Raw genomic sequence first — 16140 nt, 5'->3', positions numbered from 1 at the left:
TCCCGCCTCTGCTTTACAACTTGGGGAAACCGAGGAGCCTTTTATTTATTTATTTATTTATTTTAAATATTTATAATAATAATAATAATAATAATAATAATAATAATAATAATAATAATAATAATAATAATTCATTGATGTCGCCATCCCAGGTGACAGTCGCATTGAAGAAAAACAACAGGAAAAACTCAGCCGCTATCAGGACCTCAAGATTGAACTTCAAAGACTCTGGCAGAAACCAGTGCAGGTGGTCCCAGTGGTGATGGGCACACTGGGTGCCGTGCCAAAAGATCTCAGCCGGCATTTGGAAACAATAGACATTGACAAAATCACCATCTGCCAACTGCAAAAGGCCACCCTGCTGGGATCTGCACGCATCATCCGAAAATACATCACACAGTCCTAGACACTTGGGAAGTGTTCGACTTGTGATTTTGTGAAACGAAATCCAGCATATCTATCTTGTTTGCTGTGTCATACAACGTCGTTGTGTCAATAATAATAATAATAATAATAATAATAATAATAATAATAATAATAATAAAACCAAATCCCTCGGAAAGTTGCAAAGAGTCAAAAAAAAGGGAAAGAGGAAAAAAAATGTGAAGGATTCGAAGGGGGCGGGACATTGAATTCCCCAAAGGCGGAGCTCTGATTGGAGGATGGGATCCGGAGCGACAGAGGCGGCGGGCCAATCACGGCCAGGCGGGTGAGAAAGCGAGCCGGTTTGAATAGAGAGCTGGGACGGGGCCAGGAGAGAGAGAGAGAAAAAAAACTCCCCCTCCTCTCTCTCTCTCTCCGCCTCTTCGTGTCTGATTAATCGCAATGCATTATTGATCATCGCAATTAGAGGCAGACACATGCGCAGGAGGGAGGGAGGGAGGGGAAGGGAGAGGGAGGGGAAGAGCCAGCCCGGAGAGAGGGAGGCGAAGCTCTCGGTTGCCGTAATTTTGAGCCGATTTTTTTTTCGCAATTTTTTATTCTGCCTCAGCTGATGTTTGCGCCAGCATGTCGCGGAGGAAACAAGCGAAGCCGCAGCATTTCCAATCCCAGCCCGAGCTGGCCTCGAGGGCGCAGCGCAATGGTGAGTCCTCAGCCCGGTCCGCCGAGCGGATCCCCCCGGATTCCCTTCCCCAGATCCCTCCTCCGATCCCTTGCCTCCCTGAGCCTTGTGTTGCAGGGAAAGAGAAGAAACTTACCTTGGGAAGGAGGGAGGGAGGGGACCGGAGAGGAAGAAAGAGAGAGAGAGAGAGGAGGCTGGAAAAGAAGAAGAAAGGGGGAAAGAGAAAGAGAAGGAGGAGAGAGAGTAAAGGAAGTGAGAGAGAGAGAGAGAAAGAAAGAAGGCTGGAAAAGAAGGGAAGAGGATCAGCTGGACTTTTTGGAAGAAGAAGAAAGGGGGAAGGAGAAGGACGAGGAGAGAAAAGGAAAGAGAGAGAAAGAAAGAAAGAAAGCTGGAAAAGAAGGGAAGAGGATCAGCTGGACTTTTTGGAAGAAGAAGAAAGGGGGAAGGAGAAGGACGAGGAGAGAGAAAAGGAAGTGAGAGAGAAGGAAAGAGAGAGAAAGAAAGAAAGAAAGCAAGCTGGAAAAGAAGGGAAGAGGATCAGCTGGACTTTTTGGAAGAACAAGAAAGAGGGAAGGAGAAGGAGGAGGAGAGAGAAAAGGAAGTGAGAGAGAAGGAAAGAGAGAGAGAGAGAAAGAAAGAAGGCTGGAAAAGAAGGGAAGAGTATCAGCTGGACTCTTTGGAAGAACAAGAAAGAGGGAAGGAGAAGGAGGAGGAGAGAGAAAAGGAAGTGAGAGAGAAGGAAAGAGAGAGAGAGAGAAAGAAAGAAGGCTGGAAAAGAAGGGAAGAGTATCAGCTGGACTCTTTGGAAGAACAAGAAAGAGGGAAGGAGAAGGAGGAGGAGAGAGAAAAGGAAGTGAGAGAGAAGGAAAGAGAGAGAGAGAAAGAAAGAAGGCTGGAAAAGAAGGGAAGAGTATCAGCTGGACTCTTTGGAAGAACAAGAAAGAGGGAAGGAGAAGGAGGAGGAGAGAGAAAAGGAAGTGAGAGAGAAGGAAAGAGAGAGAGAGAAAGAAAGAAGGCTGGAAAAGAAGGGAAGAGGATCAGCTGGACTCTTTGGAAGAACAAGAAAGAGGGAAGGAGAAGGAGGAGGAGAGAGAAAAGGAAGTGAGAGAGAAGGAAAGAGAGAGAGAGAGAAAGAAAGAAGGCTGGAAAAGAAGGGAAGAGTATCAGCTGGACTCTTTGGAAGAACAAGAAAGAGGGAAGGAGAAGGAGGAGGAGAGAGAAAAGGAAGTGAGAGAGAAGGAAAGAGAGAGAGAGAAAGAAAGAAGGCTGGAAAAGAAGGGAAGAGTATCAGCTGGACTTTTTGGAAGAAGAAGAAAGAGGGAAGGAGAAGGACGAGGAGAGAGAAAAGGAAGTGAGAGAGAAGGAAAGAGAGAGAGAGAAAGAAAGAAAGAAAGCTGGAAAAGAAGGGAAGAGGATCAGCTGGACTTTTTGGAAGAACAAGAAAGAGGGAAGGAGAAGGACGAGGAGAGAGAAAAGGAAGTGAGAGAGAAGGAAAGAGAGAGAGAGAGAGAAAGAAAGAAAGAAAGCTGGAAAAGAAGGGAAGAGGATCAGCTGGAGTTTTTGGAAGAAGAAGAAAGAGGGAAGGAGAAAGAGAAGGAGAAGGAGGAGAGAGAGAAAAGTAAGGAAGCGGATCAGCTGGAGTTTTGGAAGGGGAAGAAAGAGGGAAGGAGAAAGAAAAGTAGAAGGACGAGGAGAGAGAAAAGGAAGTGAGAGAGAAGGAAAGAGAGAGAGAAAGAAAGAAAGCTGGAAAAGAAGGGAAGAGGATCAGCTGGAGTTTTTGGAAGAAGAAGAAAGGGGGAAGGAGAAAGAGAAGGAGGAGAGAGAGAAAAGGAAGTGAGAGAGAAGGAGAGAGAGAGAGAGAAAGAAAGGAGTTTTTGGAAGAAGAAAGAGGGAAGGAGAAAGAAAAGGAGAAGGAGGAGGAGAGAGAAAAGGAAGCGAGAGAGAAGGAAAGAGAGAAAGAGAAAGAGAGAAAGAAAGAGGATCAGCTGGAGTTTTTGGAAGAAGAAGAAAGAGGGAAGGAGAAAGAGAAGGAGGAGAGAGAGAAAAGGAAGCGAGAGAGAAGGAGAGAGAGAGAAAGAAAGAAGGGAGTTTTTGGAAGAAGAAGAAGAAAGGGGAAAGGAGAAGGAGGAGAGGGAGAAAAGTAAGGAAGAGGATCAGCTGGAGTTTTTGGAAGAAGAAGAAATGAGGAAGGAGAAAGAGAAGGCGAAGGAGAGAGAAAAGGAAGCGAGAGAGAAGGAAAGAGAGAGAGAGAGAAAGAGAGAAAGCTGGAGTTTTTGAAGGAAGAAGAAAGAGGGAAGGAGAAAGAGAAGGAGGACAGAGAGAAAAGGAAGCGAGAGAGAAGGAAAGAGAGAGAGAAAGAAAGAAAGAAGGCTGGAAAAGAAAGGAAGAGGATCAGCTGGAGTTTTTGGAAGAAGAAGAAAGAGGGAAGGAGAAGGAGGAGAGAGAGAAAAGTAAGAAAGCGGATCAGCTGGAGTTTTGGAAGGGGAAGAAAGAAGGAGAAGGAGAGATAGAGGGGGAAAGAGAGAGAAAGAAAGAGAGGAGGCTGGAAAAGAAGGGAAGGGGGTCAGATGGAGTCTTGGAAAAGGAAGAAAGGGGGAAGGAGAAAGGGAAAGAGAGAGAGAGAGAGCAAGCTGGAAAAGAAGGGAAGAGAATCAGCTGGAGTTTTGGAAGGGGAAGAAAGAGGGAAGGAGAAAGAGAAGGAGAAGGACGAGGAGAGAGAAAATGAAGTGAGAAAGAAGGAGAGAGAGGGAGGGAGAGAGAGCGAAAGAAAGCTGGAAAAGAAGGGAAGATGATCAGCTGGAGTTTTGGAAGAAGAAAGGGGGGAGGGAGAAAAAGAGAAGAGGAAGAGAGAGAACAGAAAGGAAGTGGGTCAGCTGGAGTTTTGGAAGAAGAAGAAAAAGAAAGGAGGAAGAAAAGGAGGAGGAGGAGAGAAAAGGAAGTGAGAGAGAAGAAAGAAGGAAAGAGAGGAGGCTGGAAAAGAAGGGAAGGAGGTCAGATGGAGTTTTTGGAAAAGAAGAAAGGGGGAAGGAGAAAGAGAAGAGGAAGAGAGAGAACAGAAAGGAAGTGGATCAGATGGAGTTTTGGAAGGGGAAGAAAGAGGGGAAGGAGAAAGAGAAAGGGAGGAAGGAAAGAAAGAAAGAAAGAAAGAAAGAAAGAAAGAAAGAAAGAAAGAAAGAAAGAAAGAAAGAAAGAAAGAGGAGGCTGGAAAAGAAGGGAAAAGGGTCAGCTGGAGTGTTGGAAGAGGAAGAAAGGGGGAAGGGAGGAAAAACAGACAAGGAAGAGAGAATAGAAAGGAAGCGGATCAGTTCGAGTTTTGAAGGAGGAAGAAAGGGGGAAGGAGAAAGAGAAGGAGGAGAGAGAAAAGTAAGGAAGCGGTTCAGCTGGAGTTTTGGAAGAGAAAAAAGGGGGAAGGAGAAAGCGAAAGAGAGAAGGAAAGAAATAAAGAAGGAAGGAAGGAAAGAAAGAGAGAGGGCTGGAAAAGAAGGGAAGCGGATCAGCTGGAGTTTTGGAAAAGGAAGAAAGGGGGAAGGAGAAAGCGAAAGAGAAGGAGGAGAGAGAAAAGAATGGAAGTGAATCAGCTGGAGTTTTGGAAGAAGGAGAAAGGGGGAAGGGGGAAAGAGAGAGAAGGAAGAGAGAGAGAAGAGAAAGGAAGCGGGTCAGCTGGAGTTTTTTCTGAAAGGGGAAAAGGGGGAAGGAGAAAGGAAAACAGGAGGAGAGAGAAGAGAAAGGAAGCGGATCAGCTGGAGTTTTTGGAAGTGGAAAAAAGGGAAAGGAGAAAGCGAAAGGAAGAAGAAAAGAGAGAAGGCTGAAAAAGAAGGGAGGTTGGTCAGCTGGAGCTTTGGAAGAAGGAGAAAGTGGGAAGGAGAAAGAGAAGGAGAGAGAGAACAGAAAGGAAGTGGATCAGCTGGAGTTTTGGAAGGGGAAGAAAAGGGGAAAGAGAAGGAGGAGGGAGAAAACAGAAAGGAAGCGGTTCAGCTGGAGTTTTTGGAAGTGGAAAAGGGGAAGGAGAAAGCGGAAGAGAGAAAGAAAGAAGGAAAGAAAGAAAGAGAGAAGGCTGAAAAATAATGTAAGGAGTTTTTGAAAGAGGAAGAAAGGGGGAAAGGAAAGAGAAAGAGGAGATAAACAAAAAAGAACTGTGTTGTCGAAGGCTTTCATGGCCGAGATCACAGGGATGTTGTATGTCTTTCGGGCTGTGTGGCCATGTTCCAGAAGTACTCTCTCCTGACGTTTCGCCCACATCTATGGCATACCTCACAACCTCTGAGGATGCTTGCCATAGATGTGGGCGAAACGTCCGGAGAGAATACTTCTGGAACATGGCCACACAGCCCGAAAGACATACAACAACCCAAAAAAGAAGTGGATCAGCTAGAGTTTGGAAAGGGAAAGAGGAAAAGAGAGAGAGAAAGAAAGAAGTAAAGAAAGAAGCAAAGAAAAAAGGAAAAGAACGGAAGTGGATCAGCTGGAGTTTTGGAAGAGGAAAAAGGAGGGAGAAAGGGAAAGAGAAAGGAGAGAGAAAAGTAAGGCAGGGATCAGCTGGAGTTTTGGAAGAGGAAAAAGGAGGAAGGAGAAAGGGAAAGAAAGAAGAGAGAAAAGTAAGGCAGGGATCAGCTGGAGTTTTGGAAGAGGAAAAGGAGGAAGGAGAAAGGGAAAGAAAGAAGAGAGAAAAGTAAGGCAGGGATCAGCTGGAGTTTTGGAAGAGGAAAAGGAGGAAGGAGAAAGGGAAAGAAAGAAGAGAGAAAAGTAAGGCAGGGATCAGCTGGAGTTTTGGAAGAGGAAAAGGAGGAAGGAGAAAGGGAAAAAGAAAGGAGAGAGAAAAGTAAGGCAGAGATCAGCTGGAGGTTTGGAAGAGGAAAACAGGAGGAAGGAGAAAGAGGAAAGAGAAAGGTAAGGAGTTTTTGGACGAGGAAAAGGGGGAAGGGAGAAAAGGAAGGAAAGAGAAGGAAGAGAACAGAAAGGATCAGCTGTAGTTTGGAAAGGAGAAAAAGAAGGAGGAGAGAGAGGAATCGGATCAGTTGGAGTTTTGGAAGGGGGAAGGGAGGAACAGAAAGAGGGAGAGAAGGAGCCCAAGGAGAGAAGAAGCAGAAAGAAAGAACGAGAAAATGTTGAAGCCGGTCAGCTGGATTATTGGTGGGTCTTGGGTCTCCTTCTCTACAATCCGGATCTGTTCCTGGATCTCTGGCGAGGATCCCGCCCCCTCTTTTCCTTCCTTCCTTCTTTCCCTCCCCTTCCTTCCCACTCAGGTGGGAGTTTTTGCGTGGAAATTGAGCTCTTTCCTGACTTTCCCCCCCTTTCAAACTCCCTTTCGAGTTACTTTCCGCCTTCTCTGGGCCCTATATCCCAGGCTCTGATCCCAGGTTTTCTCTTTATCCCAGATTATCTGGCAGTGGAGACTCATATAATCCACTTGAAAGTAGAAAACCTGGGATATAGGTCCTGTCTGTTGCTTCGACTTCAAGCTTGTGCTGGAACTTTGCGGACTTTTTTCCCCCTCCTTCTCTCCTCCTTTCCTTCACACTTGATTGTAAAACAGGGAAGGAAAGAGGGATAAGAAAAGGAGGGCAGAAGGAAAGAGCAGGGAAATGAAGGGAAGAAAGAATCATAGGAGTTGGAAAAGACCTCCCAGTCCAATCCCATTCTGCCAAGAAGCAGGAAAATGGCATTCAAAACACCCCCGACTGTGCTTCAAAGCTTCCACCACACTCTGAGGCAGAGAGTTCCACTGCTGAACAGCCCTCACAGTGAGGAAGTTCTTCCTCATGTTCAGGTGGAATCTCCTTTCGTTCCTGTAGTTTGAAGTCATTGTTTCGAGTCCTAGTTTCCAGGGCAGCACAACAAGGAAAGAAGGAATTGAAGAAGAAGGAAAGAAAAGGGGAAAGAAGGGAGGAAAGAAAGAAAGGAGGACAGAAGGAAGGAAGGCTAGAAGAGAAGAAGGAAAGAAGGTAAGGAAGTGAGAAGGAAAGAGGAGGAAGGAAGGAAAGAAAGAAGGAATGAATTGAAGAAGGAAAGAGAAGGGAAAGGAAGGAAGGGAAGAGAGGAGAAAGGGAGGAAAGAAGGGAAGGAAGAAGGAAAGAAAAGGGGAAGGAAAGGAATAAAGGAGTAAAGGAAGGAGGACAGAAGGAAGGAAGGCTAGAAGAGAAGAAGGAAAGAAGGTAAGGAAGTGAGAAGGAAAGAGGAGGAAGGAAGGAAAGAAAGAAGGAATGAATTGAAGAAGGAAAGAGAAGGGAAAGGAAGGAAGGGAAGAGAGGAGAAAGGGAGGAAAGAAGGGAAGGAAGAAGGAAAGAAAAGGGGAAGGAAAGGAATAAAGGAGTAAAGGAAGGAGGACAGAAGGAAGGAAGGCTAGAAGAGAAGAAGGAAAGAAGGTAAGGAAGTGAGAAGGAAAGAGGAGGAAGGAAGGAAAGAAAGAAGGAATGAATTGAAGAAGGAAAGAGAAGGGAAAGGAAGGAAGGGAAGAGAGGAGAAAGGGAGGAAAGAAGGGAAGGAAGAAGGAAAGAAAAGGGGAAGGAAAGGAATAAAGGAGTAAAGGAAGGAGGACAGAAGGAAGGAAGGCTAGAAGAGAAGAAGGAAAGAAGGTAAGGAAGTGAGAAGGAAAGAGGAGGAAGGAAGGAAAGAAAGAAGGAATGAATTGAAGAAGGAAAGAGAAGGGAAAGGAAGGAAGGGAAGAGAGGAGAAAGGGAGGAAAGAAGGGAAGGAAGAAGGAAAGAAAAGGGGAAGGAAAGGAATAAAGGAGTAAAGGAAGGAGGACAGAAGGAAGGAAGGCTAGAAGAGAAGAAGGAAAGAAGGTAAGGAAGTGAGAAGGAAAGAGGAGGAAGGAAGGAAAGAAAGAAGGAATGAATTGAAGAAGGAAAGAGAAGGGAAAGGAAGGAAGGAAAGAGAGGAGAAAGGGAGGAAAGAAGGGAAGGAAGAAGGAAAGAAAAGGGGAAGGAAAGGAATAAAGGAGTAAAGGAAGGAGGACAGAAGGAAGGAAGGCTAGAAGAGAAGAAGGAAAGAAGGTAAGGAAGTGAGAAGGAAAGAGGAGGAAGGAAGGAAAGAAAGAAGGAATGAATTGAAGAAGGAAAGCGAAGGGAAAGGAAGGAAGGGAAGAGAGGAGAAAGGGAGGAATAAAGGAAGGAAAGAAGGGAAGAAAAGGGTAAGGAAGGGAATAAGGGAGTAAAGGAAGGAAGACAGAAGGACGGAAAGAGAGGAGGAAGGAAAAGGAGGACAGATGGAAGGAAAGGGGAAGAAGGAAGGGTAGAAGAGAAGAAAGAAGGCAAGGAAGTGAGAAGGAAAGGGGGGAAAGAAGGAATGAATTGAAGAAGAAAAGAGAAGGGAAAGGAAGGAATGGAAGAGAGGAGAAAGGGAGGGATAAAGGAATGAAAGGAGGAACGAAGGGAAGGAAGAACAGAAAAGGGGAGGAAGGGGGACAGAAGGGAGGAAAGAGAGGAGAAAGGGAGGAAGGAAGGAAAGAGAGGAGGTAGGAAGGAACTGAAGAAAGAAAAACAAGGGAAAGGAAGGAATGGAAGAAGGAAAGAGAGGGTAGAAAGAAGGGAGGAAGGAATTGAGGAAGGAAAGAGAAGAGAGAGAAAGGAAGGGAAGAAGGAAGGAAAGGAACTGAGAAGGGAAGAGAGGGGAAAGGAAGGGAAGAAAGAATGGAGGAAGAAATTGAAGATGAAAAGAAAAGAGAGAGGAAGGAAGGGAAGAAGGAAGGAAAGAAGGAATTGAGAAGGGAAGAGAGGAAGGGAAGAAACAAGGGAGGAAGAAATTGAAGATGGAAAGAGAAGGGAGAGGAAGGAAGGGATGAAGGAAATGAGAAGGAAAGAGAGGAGAAAGGAAGGAAGGGAGGAAGGGAAGGATGAAGGAAAGAGAAGAGAAAAGAAAGAAGGAAGGAAGGAAGGAAAGAAAAGTAAGAAATGAAGCGAGGCGTGAGGGAGATGAATTTTCGGCCTTTAGGGGAGAAGAGGAGATTGGTTTCCCGGCTGGAATCCGAAGCGAGTTTCGGCTCCTTTTCCTTCTTTCTTTCCTTCCTTCCTTCTCCTTCTTTCTCTCTCTCTCTTCCTTCCAGCCTCTTGGCTTCTCCTCTCCTGTCTTCTCGGGGAAACCTGAAGCGGTCGTGGGTTCGAAATAGGCGGAAAAAGGGGTTGGAGAAAGAGAGCCCCGCTGCGTGGATATAGCTAGCTAGCTGTGCCTACGAATCCGGATTATTAAATCGCGATTGAGGAAGGAATTGGGGGGGGGGGGGTTGACTTGAGCGAATGAAGAGAGTGGGCCACCTCTTTTTAGGGGGGGGGGGAGATACGTGTGTCTTTTGCCCCGAATCCCTTGAAAGAAGCAGCAGCTCCCACAACTCCCATTCCTCACGGAGAAGACCAGAAAGAAAAGGAAGGCGAGGTTGTTTGGCTTCTTGTTTAAGTTTTGTGAGAAGGGTTTTGTGTTGTTGTTTGAAAAGGGACGAGAAAGAAAATCACTCAAGAGATTTGGGGGAAAGAGAGGAAACGAGCGGCTGAGGAGGAAAAAGAGGAAACGACTTCCAAGCAAGGATGCTGGGGTAAATTCTCTGGGAAGAAAGAAAGGTCCCAGGTTCTTTGCTTTCCTTGTTCCCTATGGGTACGTCCACACTGTAGAACTAATCCAGTTCGATTCCAGGCCTGGGATGTGTAGTTTTACCTCTCTCCGCCCGTGGTTTGTCCCAGCCGCAACTCTCAGGATTGCGCCCTGGCAGCTCAAAGCGCCTTTATTTTACAAAGTGTGGATCTTATTTTTCATGCGGGTCTGTGACTCTCCTTATGTGGCAGTGTGGACAACAGAGGATTTGGGTGGAGGGTTTGGCACAAAAGGTCGGTATCTAGAGCCTTGGAGGAACTTTGGAGAGTGTCTGCTGGTGCCATCCCTTTAGCTTTACCCCAAAGCAGCACAACTTTGAGATCTTCTTTTTTGGGGCAAATGGGTCTAACCAAGCAGTGCCAATGTGCCATTTTGCCCTAGAGAAGCCTTTTCCCAGCCATCTTCTTATAAGAATTGAAAGCGACCTAGCAATGGCCATCCTCTTAGGCCCCAATTTGCTCTCACATCTTTCTAACCCTCTCTATTCTGAATTAGACTCCCCGTCCCAACCAAAAATAGACCATAATGGGTTTTGTATTATGTATTTGTTGGAGTCTTCTGTATGTTGCTTTGAGTCCCATTCGTGGAGAAAAAGTAAATAAGTTATTATTATTATTATTACCCCAGCCCAACCAAAAATAGACCATAATTATGTATTATTATGTATTATGTATTTGTTGGAGTCTTCTGTATGTTGCTTTGAGTCCCATTCCTGGAGAAAAGTAAATAAGTTATTATTATTATTATTATCATCATCATCTTGGGAAATGTCCAACCTGTGATCCAATACAACAGCCAGCATAGTGATCTCCCCAGCCCAACCAAAAAATAGAACATAATTGCGTATTATTATGTATTTGTTTCAGTCTTTGAATCCCATTCCTGGAGAAAAGTAAATAAGTTGCTATTATCATCATCATCATCATCATCATCATCATCGTCTTCAGAAATGTCCAACCTGTGATCCAATACAACAGCCAGCATAGTGATCTCCCCAGCCCAACCAAAAAACAGACCATAATTATGTATTATGTATTTGCTGCAGTCTTTGAGACCCATTTGTGGAGAAAAGTAAATAACTTATTATTATTATTATTATTATTATTATTATCATCATCATCATCACCAACCTGTGATCCAATACAACAGCCAGCATAGTGATCTCCCCAGCCCAGCCAAAAATAGACCATAATTATGTATTATTATGTATTTGTTGCAGTCCTATGTATGCTACTTTGAGTCCCATTTGTGAAGAAAAGTAAATAAGTTATTATTATTGTTATTATTATTATTATTTTGGGAAATGTCCAACCTGTGATCCAATACAACAGCCAGCATAGTGATCTCCCCAGCCCAACCAAAAATAGTCCATAATTATGTATTATTATGTATTTGTTGCAGTCCTATGTATGCTACTTTGAGTCCCATTTGTGAAGAAAAGTAAATAAGTTATTATTATTGTTATTGTTATTGTTATTATTATTATTTTGGGAAATGTCCAACCTGTGATCCAATACAACAGCCAGCATAGTGATCTCCCCAGCCCAACCAAAAAATAGACCATAATTATGTATTATGTATTTGTTGCAGTCTTTGAATCCCATTCGTGGAGAAAAGTAAATATGTTATTATTACTATTATTATTATCATCATCATCTTCAGAAATGTCCAACTTGTGATCCAACACAACAGCCAGCATAGTGATTTCCCCAGGCCAACCAAAAATAGACCATAATTATATATTATTATATATTATGTATTTGTTGCAGTCTTATATATGCTGCTTTGAGTCCCATTTGTGGAGAAAAGTAAATGAGTTATTATTATTGTTATTATTATTATCTTGGGAAATGTCCAACCTGTGATCCAATATAACAGCCAGCATAGTGATCTCCCCAGCCCAACCAAAAATAGACTATAATTATGTACTATTATGTATATATTGCAGTCTTATGTATGCTGCTTTGAGTCCAATTCATGGAGAAAAAGTAAATAAATAAATTATTATTATTATTATCATTATCATTATCATCTTGAGAAGTGTCCAACGTGTGGTCCACTACAACAGCCAGCATAGTGATCTTGTTTACTGTGTACTAATCTTGCTGTGTATGAATAATAATGATAATGATAATAATAATAATAATAATAATAATAATAATAATAATAATAATGGGGGTGCCTTCATTTGGAGGCATTGTTATTTCATATTTGGACCATGGAAGGATCTATGTCTGTGCTAAAAGGATGAACAAGGGAAGGCAGAAAAGAAATGTGGCCCCTTTAAAGCTATTTAAAGCTATTAAACCTATTCAAAAAGGCTCCAAAAGTTGTCTGCTTTGGAGGGTTGTTGTTGTGATGGATAACTATGTTTATTTGCACCCCACTTTGTGTTCAAGTCGTTTGGAGACTCATTTTGGTTTAATGCACAATATTGTTGTGTTTGAGATGACTTTCAAGTGATGCCTCTGGCTATATATAAATGGAAGGATGTTGTTGTGATTGATTATTATGTTTATTTGCACCCCACTTTTTGAACAAGTAGCTTGGGCACTCTCATGCACAACATTATAATGCTTCCAAGTGAGATCTCCAACTAAATGTAAATGCGATTGATTATTACGTTTATTTGCACCCCACTTTTCGTGCAAATAGCTTGGGCACTCATTTTTGTTTCATGCACAATATAATTGTGCTTGAGATGACTTCCAAGTGATGTCTCCAGTTATGCATAAATGGAAGAGTTTCGCCTCTATTGGCTCTGTAGATGCAAATATTCCCACATCTCCATCTCCACTGCACGGGTTCCTCTTCCATGGGCCATTCCTCTTATTTTGCAAAGAAATGGTCCCAGCTCAGCCAACAAAGGGTCACCCGACCCACAAGTCCCTGCCTCCCACCCCAAACTGAGAGGTAAGTTTGAGGGCACCGAAAGCCTTTGATTTGTCCTTTTCATGCCAGCTTTCTGCCTCTCCTTCTTTCCTCTTCATCAGCATTGTAAATGTAGCCCCCCAACATCCTTTTGTGTACATCAAACAAGCTTGGCAGAATAATAAAATGTTCTATTTTTAAAGAACATATCTTATTATATAGTCACCGAGATGCGTTTTCCTTGGAGCAGCTCCTTGGGCTGCCAAACTTTTCAAAGTTTCTGTTCTAAGCTTTCTTTCAAAACTTTCTATATTATATTAGTATATTATCTATATTATTAATAGGAAAAAAATAAGTTATATTTTTGAAACTTTGTATCCGTGGCTGCCTTTTCCAACCAATTGATTAACATTACAGTGTTGCCATTTGTCCCTATGCTTGAAATGTCAGGAATACAATTGAGCCGCTTTTCCTTTTGTTTTTGTGAGGCTGCATTTTTCTCCAATAGGATGTTAACACCAAAAATTCTGTGGCTTTTATTGAGTAGAAAGGATATACAGTAGAGTCTCACTTATCCAACATTCTGGATTATGCAAGCCATTTTTGTAGTCAAGGTTTTCAATACATCTTGATATTTTGGTGCTAAATTCGTAAATACAGTAATTACTACATAGCATTACTGCGTATTGAACTAATTTTTCTGTCAAATTTGTTGTCTAACATGATGTTTTGCTGCTTCATTTGTAAAATCATAATCTAACTTGATGTTTAATAGGCTTTTCCTTAATCCCTCCTTATTATCCAACATATTCGCTTATCCAACATTCTGCCGGCCCGTTTATGTTGGATAAGTGAGACTCTACTGTATTTTCTTGTGGGAAGAAACTTCTGCTGCTTTTTCCCCTTTTACTACTTTTGGTATTCTTCTTATTTCTTCTTTTTGGTTGTTGCTTCCATGATAAAGCAAAGCATCTTTTTCATTTGCCAAGCCCAAAACTGAGCCACATCCCTATTCAATCCTGTTCGTCTTCCAATAGCAAACAAAATATTTTTAGTGGGTTGATGTGAGTTTTCCACACATGTCCCAGAAGCATTCTCTCCTGACGTTTCGCCCACATCTATGGCAGGCATCCTCAGAGGTTGTGAGGTCTGTTGGAAACTAGGCAAGTGAGGTTTATATATCTGTGAAATAATGTCCAGGGTGGGAGAAATAATTCTTGTCTGTTTGAGGCAAGTGTGAATGTTGCAATTGGCCACCTTGATTAGCATTGAATGGCCTTGCAGCTTCAAAGTCTGGCTGCTCCCTGCCTGAGGGGGAATCCTTTGTTGGGAGATGTTAGCTGGTCCTGGTTGTTTCATGTTTGGAATTTATCTGTTTTCAGATTATTGTTCTTTATCTACTGTCCCAATTTTAGAGTTTTATAGCAAGTGAGTTTTATATATCTGTGGAAAGTTTTATATATCTGTGGATATAATAATTTGATCTTGAGATTTCGCTCCTCTTTTGCCAACTGGATGTATTGGAAAGAATACAAGATTGCATCAAAACATCAGCCTTTGAATACAATGCTCAGTTGGTTCAGTTGTGTTTAAGGCACCAAACAATGCAAGTTGCTTTTCCTTTTGCTGCTTCATTGTTTGGAGCAACTTTCAAGGAATCCTTTCCAAAAGGCTTTTTTCTCTCCTCCTCCGCTTTCTTTCTGGGTTATAGCTAACTCTCTTCCATGCTTGAACAATAACTTGGACTAAGTTGCCCGGAGGCCATGTTTTGTCAAAGTGTTAACAGGATTGAGTATGTTGTAATAATATTGGTATACAATGAACTTGCCGGCACCCTCCATCAGGACGGCTCTGCTTCTGGTGTGATTTATATTTTGGAAACTTTTATATGCTTTTATATAATTGTGAACAACCTGTAAGTCGGAGAGAGAAAAAAGAGAGTGCGAGAAAGATACTGTCAAGCTGAGATTAGGGGAGATCATTAAATACTCATGAAAACTCTGTGTTTCCTATCACTCTTCATTTAGTATAATTTTTTTGCAACTAGAGTGTCAAGCCATTTCCCGTTTTTGGAGGGGTTTATGCTGTGATTTATTTGTTGTGTTTTGTTTTTGCCCGCTAATCGGTTTACAAAGATTGGGTTTATCAGATTTCTTGGCCTGCAGTTGGGTCTTTTATGCCTGAGCCCTTTGCCTAATGAGAGTTTAGACAGTGTGTCTTTTCTTCTGAAGGTTTGCGAGCATTAGCTGATGCTTTTCTTCTGACTCCATCCTCTGCTGCTGATCTGCTGATTTCCCCAAAAAATATGAGATTTGGCTTTGCGGTGGGAGTGATGCAGCATTTGCAGGCACCTTTTGCCATAATGCATATTATTCACTATTCAACAAGTTGCTGACTGCTTGCAAGAGAATGCACACCCAGTCTGCAAAACTGTACTTTGCAATGAGAATTGTCATCCTGTGCTCATTTCCCTAAGAATAAACCAAGTGAAGGCAGTGAGAATTACGTTTGGAGTGCACACAAGAGTATGATTTTTGTTGCAAATTGAGAGTTTCCTCGAATTCTAGCTGGGTGTGCCTTTTCGTCGGCGCTTATTTGAGGTTAATGGTCTAATCTTAGCACAGGAACATATTTCTGGAGCAGAGCTATTCGCGCTGCGGAAAAGATTGTGGCAGAAAACGGTGGTTCGGAGATCTTAAGGTGCAAAATGATCCAGTTTTCGATACAGGAAAAACAAATTCATGTTAGGACAGAAATATCTCCCTAACCACACACTCAACGTGTGTGCAGATATTTCTACAGGTCTGATCTATAGAAATATTGGACATTTGCGTCCTCGCTTTTGCCGGCTTGCAGCTTCATCTGATAACTAAGTCCATTAAGAGTCTGTGACACTTTTACCTGGAAATAAATCTCATTGAAACAAATGGGATTTGCTCGCATGTAAATATGTTGGTTTGCCCCCAAATTGCAGTGAAACACTTGATATGAAATAATTTGAGGTTTTCGACTCTCCAAGTAAACCTGTTTTGGAAGAAGTTGTACATGATATGATCTTACAAATCCTACGTAACCATCCAATAATCTCATAGTATATATTATATTATGTTATTAATATATAAGTGTTTTATTTAACCTACTCCATAGAGTATAATCAGGTCTTATCAAGCCTTGTTTGGTTTGGTATTGTGATATGGCCAAGAAATTGTACATTATGAGATTTCACAAATCTTACCTAACCAATAATCTCATAGTATATATTATGTTATTAATACAGTAGAGTCTCACTTATCCAACATAAACGGGCCGGCAGAATGTTGGATAAGCGAATATGTTGGATAATAAGGAGGCATTAAGGAAAAGCCTATTAAACATCAAATTAGGTTATGATTTTACAAATGAAGCACCAAAACATCATGTTATACAACAAATTTGACAGAAAAAGTAGTTCAATACGCAGTAATGCTATGTAGTAATTACTGTATTTATGAATTTAGCAACAAAATATCACGATATATTGAAAACATTGACTACAAAAATGTGTTGGATAATCCAGAACGTTGGATAAGTGAGACTCTACTGTATATGTTTTATTTAACTCACTATATAGAGTGCATTCAAGTCTT

At 42.2% G+C, this 16140-nt stretch overlaps 1 protein-coding gene across 6 annotated transcripts in view; it reads left to right on the top strand.

The window, feature by feature from the left end:
* Window positions 1-883: 883 nt before the first annotated feature.
* sall1 (spalt like transcription factor 1) overlaps window positions 884-16140 on the top strand; it is a 35613-nt gene continuing 20356 nt past the window's right edge. Inside the window, exons 1-3 of one of the 6 annotated variants that reach the window (XM_062961494.1) lie at window positions 930-2290; window positions 2427-8945; window positions 9489-9587. In XM_062961494.1, coding sequence (XP_062817564.1) covers window positions 8840-8945; window positions 9489-9587 — 205 coding nt within the window. In that variant the 5' untranslated portion in view covers window positions 930-2290; window positions 2427-8839. Of the gene's footprint in view, window positions 9431-9488; window positions 9588-16140 lie in introns of all 6 variants that reach the window. The other 5 variants (XM_062961493.1, XM_062961497.1, XM_062961495.1 and 2 more) reach the window with 5 other exon arrangements.

The sequence above is a fragment of the Anolis carolinensis genome, unplaced genomic scaffold (genome assembly GCF_035594765.1).
Source record: "Anolis carolinensis isolate JA03-04 unplaced genomic scaffold, rAnoCar3.1.pri scaffold_9, whole genome shotgun sequence".
In the NCBI taxonomy this organism is placed as follows: domain Eukaryota; kingdom Metazoa; phylum Chordata; class Lepidosauria; order Squamata; family Dactyloidae; genus Anolis; species Anolis carolinensis.
Note: the sequence above shows the minus strand (reverse complement) of the source record. Positions and strands in the feature narration are given on the sequence as shown.